Source organism: Raphanus sativus, chromosome 9 (genome assembly GCF_000801105.2).
Source record: "Raphanus sativus cultivar WK10039 chromosome 9, ASM80110v3, whole genome shotgun sequence".
Lineage (NCBI taxonomy): Eukaryota > Viridiplantae > Streptophyta > Magnoliopsida > Brassicales > Brassicaceae > Raphanus > Raphanus sativus.
Window position 1 is genome coordinate 2,037,210 of NC_079519.1, and position 12,692 is coordinate 2,049,901.

Below are 12,692 nucleotides of genomic sequence, written 5' to 3' on the forward strand. Positions count from 1 at the left end.
TTTTTTTTTTGAAAGAATTTGGAGAATTTCTGTGTGATTAAGTTTTTAGTGTCATTGTTTTGGGTTAGGTGACAACGTAATTGTTGAATATTTCTAGAAATTTGAAAAATTGAAGTTTATGCTTTACGAAGAGTTTTTAGTTTAGGATTAGACTATCCTAAAAAAATTATAATAAAAAAAATGCAGTATTTTAATGAAGATTGTGTTTAATTTACTTGTTACTGAATTGAGATATTTGTTTTTTTTTTGGTTTAGTGAATGAAAAAGAATTATATCTTATTTATTTTATGTATTCCACTGTGAAATCGTCTGTACTTTCAGTTATAGTTTGACAGGAAGTTTGATATTATTCTCTTGGTGAAGTAATATTACTCCTAATTCAGAATTCTTAGAGATTTCGAACTTAGAATTTTCTATAGAACCGCGTTAATTGTACTATATTTAAATATGGAATCATAATTCGTTTTATGTCTGTTTTCAGATAACTCAGAAAAGAGGTATATCCACATGAATTATTCCACTTAGCCTTTTAACAAACCAATACTTGGCTGAACGTCTAATTGATTGAAGAATCGATGTGGTACTCTTTACTCATTTCATTCAAAATAGATACAACGACTTGAAATTATTTTGTATTAAGCATAAAATATATTAAATTTTAAATTAGTACCTCAGTAAAAATATATGCACAGTTGAATGTATTAAATTGTTTATTATATTTGCTATAGCGTCAAGTATATTATTTAGTTAACAAATTAAGTACTATGAAACAAATATGTTTCGTCAATTTAGGGGGAAAGAAATAATGGATCCTACGTGTGTCTTTCTTCGAATGTTCTTGATTACAAAGACATGTGAATAATTGCAACAACAAAAAGAATCTGTTGATCAACATTTTAAATTCCCTAAACATTTAACAATGAACTATCACGAATCTGAATATATACCTTTGTCATCTTATCTTGTATAATTTATTTAGTTTAGAATACTATATGAGAAGGTTATGCCTTATCTTCTTAGTATAATGCCGAGGATAATTCTATTGTTAACCTTTTTGCATATCTAAGTTCATACTTATATTTTGTCATAAAAATAAGTAGTATCCACATACTGTTATACATGCATTTTCCTACAATAATGTTGGTTTTAGGAAATTTAAATTTTGTAAATTTCCTTTTAAAAGATATGTGATCTAAAATATGATTTTAGTTTTTCTGTTAAAATGAATTTTCTATTTTTATATAAGAGTTTCATAGTTTCATGTTCTTAATAGAACATTTTATATTTTTTTATTAATACAAAAACTAAAAGCTAAAAATACATGTTTAAAGGTCTGAAATTAACCACTAAAATTAACAGAAACCAAAACATAAATTATATTAACCTCATTTCAATTTGTTCTCTATTTTTTTCCTAATCTTCTTTGACCCAAACTTTTTATCAATTATAACCATCAAATTTATAATTAATAACTTCTAATGGTTGAACTATGCTTGTATATATCAAACAGAGGAATTACTTAATATTTAGAAATAACCTAAAATTTAAATTTATATGCAAGATGAACGATCAAACCTATAATTTAGAGTTAGAAAAGTAAAACAAAAAAGGTTTTAATATTTTTATTTTGATCATTTGCAAAAATAATAACAAAGAATTTTAGGTAAATACTAAAGTTTAGTCTGATATGGTGAAAGTAAAGTCATATTTAATTTTTATATACTTTTTGTTTAATGTTTATGTTTGTCCTGCATAATTTAGTATCAATTGTATCTACTTCAATATATTTTACAATTTAACGTTAAAATATTAAATTACTTTTTCAATAATATTTTGAGTTCCTCATAAGGTTTTTAAATTTAACTTAAAAGTAATCTGAATTCGTTTTCTAACTTCAACATATTCTTTATTGTGATGATAATTTATTAAATTTTATTATTTTAAATATAAATTAAGATCAGAACTTTTATGCTATTTTGAATGGTTCTTAATAAATTTTACTTTGGAAACTTAATTTTTAATGAATTAAATTACAAATTTAAAAAAAAGTTAGATTTATTGTAAAAAGTCTGATAACATGCAATGAATATACTCTGGATTTTGCAGATTATCTTCTTTTGCACTTTTAACAGAAATTCAAATCACATTTTTCCGCAGACAAGTTCTTTTAATAAACTACATTATTTATTTTATTTGAAACAAAAATCAATTTTATTTCATTTAATTTTATCAAATTAAGTTGTTTTAAAGTGTATGTTGGATCTAGGAAATAATTCTTAGAAATTCATTAATTGGACCAATAAGAATATCTAAATAACTACTACAAATAATGTATTTTCATAGAAGACTAATATTGTAATCCATTTGATCTTCAATATTGTTCAAAAAAATATTTTCAACTGAAGTTTTTTACTTTGAGATTTTTACATATTCAACGTTTTTACTTTGAGAAAAAATGTAGCCAACTCCTTTCTTTTGTTTTGCAGAAGAAACCAAAATTTATAGTATATATCTTTATAATATTATTTGACAAATTATTTTATGTATTGTGTTTACATTAATTTCTTAAAAAGCTACTAACAAAGATTTTATGAATTAAAATTATAATTAAGAGCTACTATTATTATTTAAATTTAACTTTTACAATTAATAAATATTTATTCTAAATTATATTCTGATTTTTCTTTTAGTTTCATTTTTTATGACTATTTATTTTTTATAATTTATTAATTTTTATTTAAATCACATACTTAATATTGCATACAAATGGGTCGAAAAGAGTTGAGAGAGCGGTTCCACAGCAAAAGAAAACTGCAATTTGACCAAAAGTCTAAAACAGATAGACAGAGACAAAATGAGCTCAATGATTTCAGAGCAGTTATTCAATCAAAGTGAAAGTAGTGCTTGTTTGATCAAAAAAAAGTGAAAGTAGTGCTTAACAGGGTCCTTCAAAATACGTCATTTCATCTTATCTATTACTGCTCTTTCTCCATTTTGATACTTAATTTTTATACTTAATTTGAGTTTGTGCTAACTGATTTCTGTAAAATATAATGAATGTGAAAAAACGAAGGAAATCAATATGTATAATGAACACAATAAAAGATACTATAGGTCTTTGTTCAAAACAAAAGAAACTTTATTTGTTTTGTGTTTTTTTTTAAAACACAAGACAAATAAACTAGTCTAAACCTATAGAATCTTTTATTGTATTACATATCATCTGAAATAAAAATATTGGCTACATTTTTTATCTCTTTTAATTCTTATCTTTTTGTATAAAAACAAAAAAGCATCTTTAAGAAAAAAAACTCCACATGAACCTCTGAAGCTTGTTTAATTCTTAACATGCTAGATGCCAAAAAAATATATTAACATGCCAGTAATATATGTGCGTACTAACAGTTTGATTTAGTTAAAATTGGATGAAAATGGTCTTGTACCTTGCAATTTTACATAATTTATTTTGGTAAAATTAGATATACTTTAATATATGTATCAGTTAAATTTATTTATGAAAATGAAATAGCCAGTCATTTGTAAAATACTACCGATTATTAAACTCAAATAACCACACAATCGTTGACAAAAATAGAAAGATGTACCACACAATCAAATAATATTCTGAAGGAATATGCTCTCTCCATGGGTAATTTTTTTATTTATATTTATTGCAGCTGAAACTGGAGATAAAAATCATAGAAGACTATCTAACTTTAATCCACAACTTGGTAATGGATTTTAGAGATTAAAGGTGTTTCCGAAACCTTATATAACTTTTGTTTTCTTTTTGTAACTGGAAACTTATAACTATCTAACTTTTTGTAACTCATATTTTTATAAAATTGAGTAACTATTACACAAGGTATATGTATTTAAATAAAATCCATATTTACGTTGTGCCTTGTTTTGTTATGTCCCTTTCATGAATTCCATTATCACACAAATGTATTTTAATTGGAATAAGACTTTAAATCTCGAAATATATAACATTGAGGATAAATAATTATTTTAAAATAAATAAAATATTAAAATTATTAAATTATTTTAGAATTCGAAAGTTACAAAATGTATTCATTTCATCTTCTTCTTTTTTGCAAAAAAGATAAAAAGTATTCATTTCAATATTCTCTTTTTGCACTATTACAGTTGTTTATCCACTATTTCAAATTTTCAATAATTATAGCTCAAGTTAACTGGGCCTAAAACATAACAAATAACTGAACTGGCCCAATGAAAATTTGAACAACACGTTTCGTGGATTATATACCTTGGACAGATGTAACGGTCACAGTTGATTTGCTGGACGCTGTAATTTTTGTCGAATCTACCAAACAATGACATCATCGGTTTCTCGGCTCTTCTTCTATACCCCCGGTGCAAGACTTTGTAAGAGTCGTAAGAGTCGTGGTTTCTAGGGTTTTGGGTGATCACGTTCTCAGCAGTTCCTGATAACTGAGATGTTTTCCCGTTCGTTTCCGATTTACCAAAGGCTTAGCACGCTTCACTGGTTCCATTCATCTGCTTTGGATTTTAGTTCTTGGCCTTTTCAGTCATTTGTTGTAGTGGTTTAGTTTTGTCATACATGTTATTTAATGGTATTTTTTACCTTTTGCTTCAATTACTTTGTATCTTTTGTCAAACACTAAAATAATACAAAAATTTTACATTTTACAAAAGAAAGTTATAAACAATTACAAAAACATTTTTTTAAAAAATAATAGAAGAAGTGTTATGGGTGGGACATATACTGTTGTAACTTGTAACCAATCATAACAACAAATCGCGTTTCAGCGAAATTTTGAGCTAATATTTAACTTTTTGAGCAGGCGAGAGCTTCGAAGGATGCGCAGCTAGAGAAGTGATGGAGAAACGGACGGGACTAGAGTCTAGAGATAGAGAAAATGAAACCTTGACTGTCACAGACTCACAAACAACGTGTTTAAAGGAGGCGCCCTTGTGGATTAATTACTGTGTTCATGCATGCGAAGCTTGTGGATCCGACTCAGGCGCTGGAGAAGTGCGAAGGGTACGATTGGTTGAATATCCCGACCCATTTGTTCTGACCGCTTGAGAAAATGGTGAAGATCAGATTCAATTATTTTTGAAACATGCTGGTATCTTAAGGGCATTTGGTCTAGTGGTATGATTCTCGCTTAGGGTGCGAGAGGTCCCGAGTTCAATTCTCGGAATGCCCCTTTGTTTTCCTTTTTTGATATTTTTTTTCAATACGGCTACATAACATGTTTCTTCTATGTATTGTGGGTTGTATTTTCTCTAATGCTTGATTCCATTATACCTTCAAACTCTTAACGTCTGATGTCTATTTATTAAGTGTATATATATCTTCTTAAGAGAGACAAATTTCACAGTACAAGTGTGTGTTTTACACATTTATTAAAGTATATCTTAACAACTTTTTGCACGTGTTAACTTCATGAGCTTTCGACATGAGTTGTCCGGTGTCTAATTGATGATAAAGTTTTGTTTTTGGTCAAACGATAAAGTTGTTAACTTCATGAACTTGCGACATAATTCAAGAACATGCCAAGACTGGGACGAACATGTGTTTGATTAAGCGGATGATGTGTAATGCAGTAAACTATGACACAAGGATTACAAGATGAGTTATTTGAATTTCTTGATCTTTATATGGCTTTCATGAGTTTGAACATATATATTAATCATATGAAAAAATCATTAGTGTATATAGACGTATGCAAACATATACAAAGAGTATATCCTATATGTTACTATGAAGATTTAAAACTACAAAACAAAAATGCAAACATATACAAACAGTATATCTTATAAGTAACTATGCAGATCTGAAACTACAAAACAAAACCCCAAAAATTACATTGAATAAACAACAAAATTATGAAGAAAAAAGAATCAATGAGGAAGAGAGTCAACGAGAGAGTTGTGTCTCTTAGAAGGAGCAGAAGGAGGAATGGGAACACCTTTGGGCAAGTAACCAGAAATAAGGCTGTCTTTAAACCCTAAGCTCTTCATATCCTTCGTCTTCACCGTGGCTCCAATTCTTGTGGCGGCCACAGAAGAGCTACTGGTCGCCAGAAACAGGACAAGACAGAGCAGAACCATCGTACGACACGGAGCCATTTGGTAGTAATAAATGTTTTTGCTTCTTGTTTTAGTTTAACTGATGAATAGAATGAATAATATGTAAGTCTATGTCTATGTGTATATATAACATGTGCGTGTGTGTGGATTTGATGGAAATAAGTGTAGCGGAAATGAGGGGGAAAGAGTGGAACGGTAAGAGAGGAGTGAATCCTACGTTAATGAGAGACTTTGAATTTTCCTTATTAATTTACTCTAAATCTTTTCAAATATTGAGTTTTTTTTGTAGCCGTCGTCGACTTTTGTTAATTTCTTATAATGTAAATAATTCCATTTTATACTTAGGAAATGGGAATCTGGTTTGAGGTGACCGTCGTTTATTTCAAGTATTTCCATTTTATTATGCCAAGTTCGTTGACGAGAATATTAAATAGTTTTATGGGCGTCATCACTGTTTAGCTAGTTTTGTTTTGTTGTTGTAATATTCAAACATTCAACAGTAATTATCATAAGATGTAGAATACTGGAATAGTAAAGCAAGATTAGCTTTTCGCTTTCGTAAGTATCATAATATCAAACTTGACTTGTGCTTTCTTGAACACCAAATATTTCGGGCACAAAAAGAGAAGACGAAGATGGTGAGATAGCATCCTTAAAATACGATACACGGCAAATAAAATTAAAACCATAGCAAAAATATATTAAGTTTCTGAAATCTTATTATAATTACCAAAATGCTAGTGCGATGATAATTTTAACTTAGACACTAAAGTGATGTGTTATATACCATATTGTAAAAAGACTAGAACAGGTAACATTGAGTATATATAGGTTAATCATGATACAGAAAAAAACTTATGTTTAATGAAACGAATGTGTAGAATTAACTAATTACACGTGCTTTTCAACAAAGTATGAAAAATACTGAAAGTTCATGCAGAAAACACGTTAAAACAATGTATACCAACCTAAATCTTTTGCGTGAGAAGGTATTTTAAGAAAGTAAGACAAACAAGTAGTTTGGAGGGTTGACTAGATTATACACTATTTGATTTGACAGCAGTTTTTATTCGTTTACTCCATTATTGATATGGATATCCACCTGATTCTTCATTTAAATCGGACTTCTTCTTCTTTTTTTTTTTTTTTGAAGATCAACTTCTTCTTCTTTGAATAGACTTTTCTCCGTATTTTACAAAATGCCAAAGCAAAGTAAAGTTCAAACATACTTACCACGTTTAGACATGTCGCAAAAGTCATACAATCCTGAATCCTCCTTTGATGAAATACTAATACATCTTTATAATCTTTATGGAGTGCTCAAAACTAAACGATAATTTCGAGTGCATTTTCTTATTAAAATAAACCCATCAAGTTTGATCCTCGTGCAGTTGTTTTGTTATTTCACTACATTTGATCGCCTTCTGATGGTGTTCACAAAAAAAAAAGATCGCCTTGTTCTTTGGTGGCTCTGCAGAAAAACAAATAACGATTTTTTTTTCTTCCAATTGAGGTTTTTTTTTTTTTTTTTTTTTTTTTTGAAAAAGGGCATATTCCAATTGAGGTTTCTTTCCTTTATTTATACGTACACATGTTATGATTGATACTTACTACTATTAGTAACAAAAATAGAAAAAAATGCACACAAGATATACTGGCAAAGTTGAATTTAAATGCATGGTTGAAAAGACCACAACTTCGTAACTTTCCAAGTTCCACGTTCTGTCTTAAGCCAAAGTCTCCGCCTTGATTCTCTTGCATTGGTTCACTCCAAAAGGAGCATGATCACGAATGTTCTTGATTTCATCACCGTGGTAACACAGATTAGGGTTTCCCCAAACACCAAGTCTTCTTCCCATCCTCTCATAGAACTTCTCAGAGAACCCCAGCTCTCCACTGATGTTATTTCCATTTACATAGAGCGCGTTGAGACAAGGCATTTCTGTTTCCATTTGAGGTAAGAGTTTGCCTCCGAGACTGTTGTTACTTAGACCTAAGAACCTCAGTTTCTTGAGCTCCAAGATTGACCATGGAATCTCTCCTTTTAACCCTGTGTTGGAGAGATCTAAAACCACCAAATTCTTCAGATTTCTCCACTTTATTCCTGATAAGTCCCCTTCTAGCTGGTTGTTGGACAAAACTAGTTCAACCAATGAACTCATCTCTTGGATCTCTTTGGTCAATCCACCTGAGAAGCTGTTGTTCCTAAGATCCAAAAGAGTCAAATTCTTTAAGGACTGTAACTCTTCAGGTAACTTTCCTTCCAAGTTATTGTTACTAACATCGAGTTTCAGCAGTGAACTCAATCCTCCAACGCTTAAAGGCAACGGTCCAGAGAAGAAATTCCTGCTTAGATCCAATATCAATAATTCGGTTAAGCCATAGACCTCCGGGATTCTCCCTGTAAACCGGTTTCCAGACAATACTAAGCGTCTGAGTCTGGTTAACTTGGCTAAATTCTCTCGCAATGAACCTGTTAACCGGTTTTCTAGCAACACTAGAGATTGAAGATTGGTGAGGCTAGTGATGAAAGAAGGGAGTTCACCGATCAGTCCCGGGTTTGATCTGATCTCAAGTGTCTCCAAGTTCTTAGAGAGATCTAGCCACTTCTCATCTGAAATTGAAGCTAGATATTGGTTTGGTGATGTGAAGCAGTTGAATATAGAGAGAGACTTGAGGTGCTTGAGCTCAGAGAGTTGTGGTCTGATGACTGGAATCTCAGTACAAGAAAGAGAGTTGTCTCGCATAGACCCAAAGCTTAAAGCAGTCACATACCAAAGATCATCAAATAGATCACAAGTTACACCCTGCAGAGTTAACAACAAAGAATTGGATATTTAAGGACGATATATATAATTGAATTTTTTATGTTACACAAAAAAGGAAGTGATATTGTTCTCTGAAACTGGAGATATAACTAATTATTATTCCACTGGTGAAGTTGAGTACACACCAAAATGGAACAGAGGAATTTTGATTATTAATTACTAAATAAAGAAAGTAAAATCTCGCTTTGTATCTTCTGGCTTTAGATCATATAAATAGAAATATGCTCTCCCTTTCTTTTATCAACGAATAGATAGAAATATGCTTACTTCAACTTTCAACCATATTCATAAGTTCAACGTCTTTTATCATAATTGGTAATGTTTTGAACAAAAAATGAGATCAAAGAAGAAAATGATGAGAAAAAGGACCTGGATCGGAGTCCAACCACATGGGTCAGGAAAAAGGTAGGAACCATTCCAAGAGTCACCAACAAACCCTTGAATTGTAAAGTAGAGAGCAGCTTTCTCTGTTTTCTCCATTGGACCTCCTTCACTTTCCTCTGTTTCTGCGCTGCTCCAATCCACCAACATACACCACACACATAGTAAAAAATACAATTGCTGCTTCTTTGTGAATCTAAGCATCTTCACTGAAGCTATAATGAGAAGATACAAGAAGAGGAGGATAAAAAAGTCTTGTGTGGATCTTATCTCTGTATTGGAATTATTCCACTTGTTGAAGCAAATCTTGGAAGATGAAAACAAAGCTATCACCACAATGTGTTAATGGGACCCTTTTGAGAACCATGAATGTTGGTTGATATGTACACAAGATTTTTCGAAGAAAACAACCCTTAACAGTATTTATTTTTCTCCAATAGAGATTAGTTTGAGACAAGAAATTTCATGAGAAAAAAGGATAATGGTTTAGAGTTCCTCTGCTTTCCATCTTTGTTTCTCTTTAGGGTTTGTTATAGAGGAGATGCCAAGAAGTAGTGACCCAAGAAAGAACAAGAGAGTAAAAGCCAAATCTGTTTCTCTAACTTATGATTACATAAAAACACAGCTGTATGTGTTATATAGACATATGTTAGCACCTCAGCAGTCCACAACATGACAAAACTGAATTTATGGGGTTAAATCCAAATAACCGACCAAGCATTTGCAATTTTTCAAAATATTCATGACAGGTTTATCGTTTGCTTAATATATGCGCATATTGGAGTAGGTTGTAAAGTTACAGGGTATATAGCCAGAGGTTTAGACAAGGACTAAGCATTAGCAATATTTTTTTTTTGTCACAGTCTAAGCATTAGCAATAAAGATTTATAAAACAAAACCTTTAAAAGCAAGGCACAGTTAACAAAGCAGGAAAAAAAAACAGAAACAATAATGGTATTGAAAATGATAAAAGAGAGTAGGTCGAGTGAAAGCGAAAGGTAGAGAAGATCCAAGTCACAAGAGGACTGTTAATTCTGCAACCTCCAGTTTTGAAACTCATCTTAAAAAATACTACATTTTTGAAAAACAATACTCTATCAATTTTAATATAAGTGTCACTTTGACATTTTCACATAGATTAAGAAAGTGAGGGAAATATATATAAGTTATTATTAATTACACATGTCTAATCAATAGTATCTGAGATAAATAAAATTATTTATAAATCAATATAATTTGTAATTTCAGCTGAAAATAAGTATAATTTCCATTAGAATTTTAAAATAACATTTTTGTATAACAAAAAAAGTTAGAATGACACTTATTATGAAAGAGAGGGAATATGTCTTACAAAAAATATCTTACATGCAACTATGTTCCTTTATGGATAATACTAAATATATATTTTTTATTTATAAGTTTGTTGTAATAAAATTCCAAATATGTTAATACTAAATAAGATATGTCTTATTATCCGTTTAGCTAAGTCATGTAAAAATATTAAAAATAACTGAATATTTGAAACTAATTAAAAATAAACACATTTCAGTTATTACATGGTTTTAACAATTAAGTTAGTAAAACTTCATATGCTGCCTAAATCATTTTTTTTTTTTGAATTGAAATCTGCCTAAATCATTGGATTTACCACAATGAAATTTTTATTCTTGAGAGAAACAGAGACAACAAAGGCTCCAAACCTCCTTGACCATTATCTTCTGTTAGTTTGTGATGAAAATATGCATTAAAAATATTTTCATTTTATTCTTTAGAGAAACGGAGACAACAAAAGTTCAAAAGCTCTTTGATCATTATCTTTTGTTAGTTTATGATGAAAATATGCTTTAAACAATATTTTTAATTTTTTTATTTCTCTCAAAATATGTGGGTTAACTCCTACGAAAATATTGAGTTTTAATTTAAATGCTCTATATTTTTAAGCTTATACTTATTAGTGTTGTTTAAAATTTTCTAATCATTTTATACATTTTTATCAGTGTATTGTAAACTTTCTTTCATGGTACATGGGCATCGTTCTAGTTTTTAACAGTTAATTTAGTAAAATTTCAGATGCTGCCTAAATCATTGGACTTACCACTATGAAATTTTTTTTTTTGAGAGAAACGGAGACGACAAAGGTTCCAAACCTCCTAGGCCATTATCTTCTGTTATTTAATGATGAAAATATGCATTAAAACAATATTTTCATATTTTTTATTTTTTCTCAAAATATGTGGGTTAACCCTTACGAAAATATTGAGTTATATGTTAAGTGCTCTATATTTTTAAGCTTATACTCATTAGTGTTGTTTATAATTTTCTAATCACTTTATACATTTTTATCAATGTATGAAAACCTCTCTTTCGTGGTACAGGGGGATCGTTCTAATTTTTTAACAATTAAGTTAGTAAAACTCCATATGTTGTTTACCACTATGAAAATTTTATTCTTAAGAGAAACGGACACAACAATGGTTCCAAATATCCTTGTCCATTATCTTATGTTAGTTTATGATGAGAATACGCATTAAAAAATATTTTCATATTTTTGATTTTTTCTCAAAATATGTGGATTAACCCCTACGAAATATTGAGTTTTAGATTAAATGCTCTATATTTTTAAGATTATTCTCATTAGTGTTGTTTAAAATTTTCTAATCATTTTAAATATTTTTATCAATGTATGATAAACTCTCTTTCATTGTACAGCGGCATTGTTCTAATTTTTTAACAATTAAGTTAGTAAAACTTCAAAAGCTGCCTAAATTAATTGGACTTCCCACAATGAAATATTTATTCTTAAGAGAAACAGAGACAACAAAGGTTTCAAACCTCCTTGACCATTATCTTATGTTAGTTTATGATGAAAATATGCATTAAAAATATTTTCATATTTTTGATTTTTTCTCAAATTATTTGGGTTAACCCCTACGAAAATATTGAGTTTTAGGTTAAGTGTTATATATTTTTAAGCTTATACTCATTAGTGTTGCTTATAATTTTCTAATCACTTTATACATTTTTATCAATGTATGATAAAATCTCTTTTATGGTACAGGGGAATCATTCTAATTTTTTAACAGTTAAGTTAGTAAAACTTCATATGCTACCTAAATCATTGGACTTACCACTATGAAAATTTTATTCTTGAGAGAAACTGAGACAACAAATGTTCTAAACCTCCTTGACCATTATCTTATGTTAGTTTATGATGATAATATGCATTAAAAATACTTTTTTATATTTTTGATTTTTTCTCAAAATATGTGGGTTAACCCCTACGAAAATATTGAGTTTTAGGTTAAGTGCTCTACATTTTTAAGCTTATACTCATTAGTGTTATTTATCATTTTCTAATCACTTTATAAATTTTTATATGATAAAATCTCTTTTATGGTA

At 29.4% G+C, this 12,692-nt stretch overlaps 2 protein-coding genes and 1 non-coding gene across 3 annotated transcripts; 1 reads left to right on the plus strand and 2 right to left on the minus strand.

Moving 5' to 3' along the window:
* The first annotated feature begins 5,126 nt into the window (after positions 1-5,126).
* Positions 5,127-5,198, plus strand: TRNAP-AGG (transfer RNA proline (anticodon AGG)). Its single transcript has one exon. It is a non-coding gene; the product is annotated as a tRNA-Pro (tRNA).
* A 364-nt stretch (positions 5,199-5,562) lies between these two features.
* On the minus strand, positions 5,563-6,233 carry LOC108826711 (protein IDA). The gene has a single exon (XM_018600088.2). The coding sequence runs from the start codon at positions 6,121-6,123 to the stop codon at positions 5,896-5,898; it is 228 nt and encodes a 75-aa protein (XP_018455590.1). The 5' UTR covers positions 6,124-6,233; the 3' UTR covers positions 5,563-5,895.
* A 1,384-nt stretch (positions 6,234-7,617) lies between these two features.
* On the minus strand, positions 7,618-9,900 carry LOC130499502 (piriformospora indica-insensitive protein 2). The gene is made up of 2 exons (XM_056993626.1): positions 9,282-9,900; positions 7,618-8,891 (listed from the first exon to the last, which is right to left on the minus strand). The coding sequence occupies exons 1-2, from the start codon at positions 9,495-9,497 to the stop codon at positions 7,812-7,814; spliced, it is 1,296 nt and encodes a 431-aa protein (XP_056849606.1). The 5' UTR covers positions 9,498-9,900; the 3' UTR covers positions 7,618-7,811.
* Positions 9,901-12,692: the final 2,792 nt, after the last annotated feature.

What these genes read in the sequence shown, in the direction of transcription:
- LOC108826711 (XM_018600088.2), bottom strand. Translation starts at nt 6,123, where the DNA reads ATGGCTCCGTGTCGTACGATGGTTCTGCTCTGTCTTGTCCTGTTTCTG.
- LOC130499502 (XM_056993626.1), bottom strand. Translation starts at nt 9,497, where the DNA reads ATGCTTAGATTCACAAAGAAGCAGCAATTGTATTTTTTACTATGTGTG. An exon ending in GTGGTTGGACTCCGATCCAG is followed by an intron (nt 8,892 to 9,281) that starts GTCCTTTTTCTC and finishes TTAACTCTGCAG; the next exon opens with GGTGTAACTTGTGATCTATT.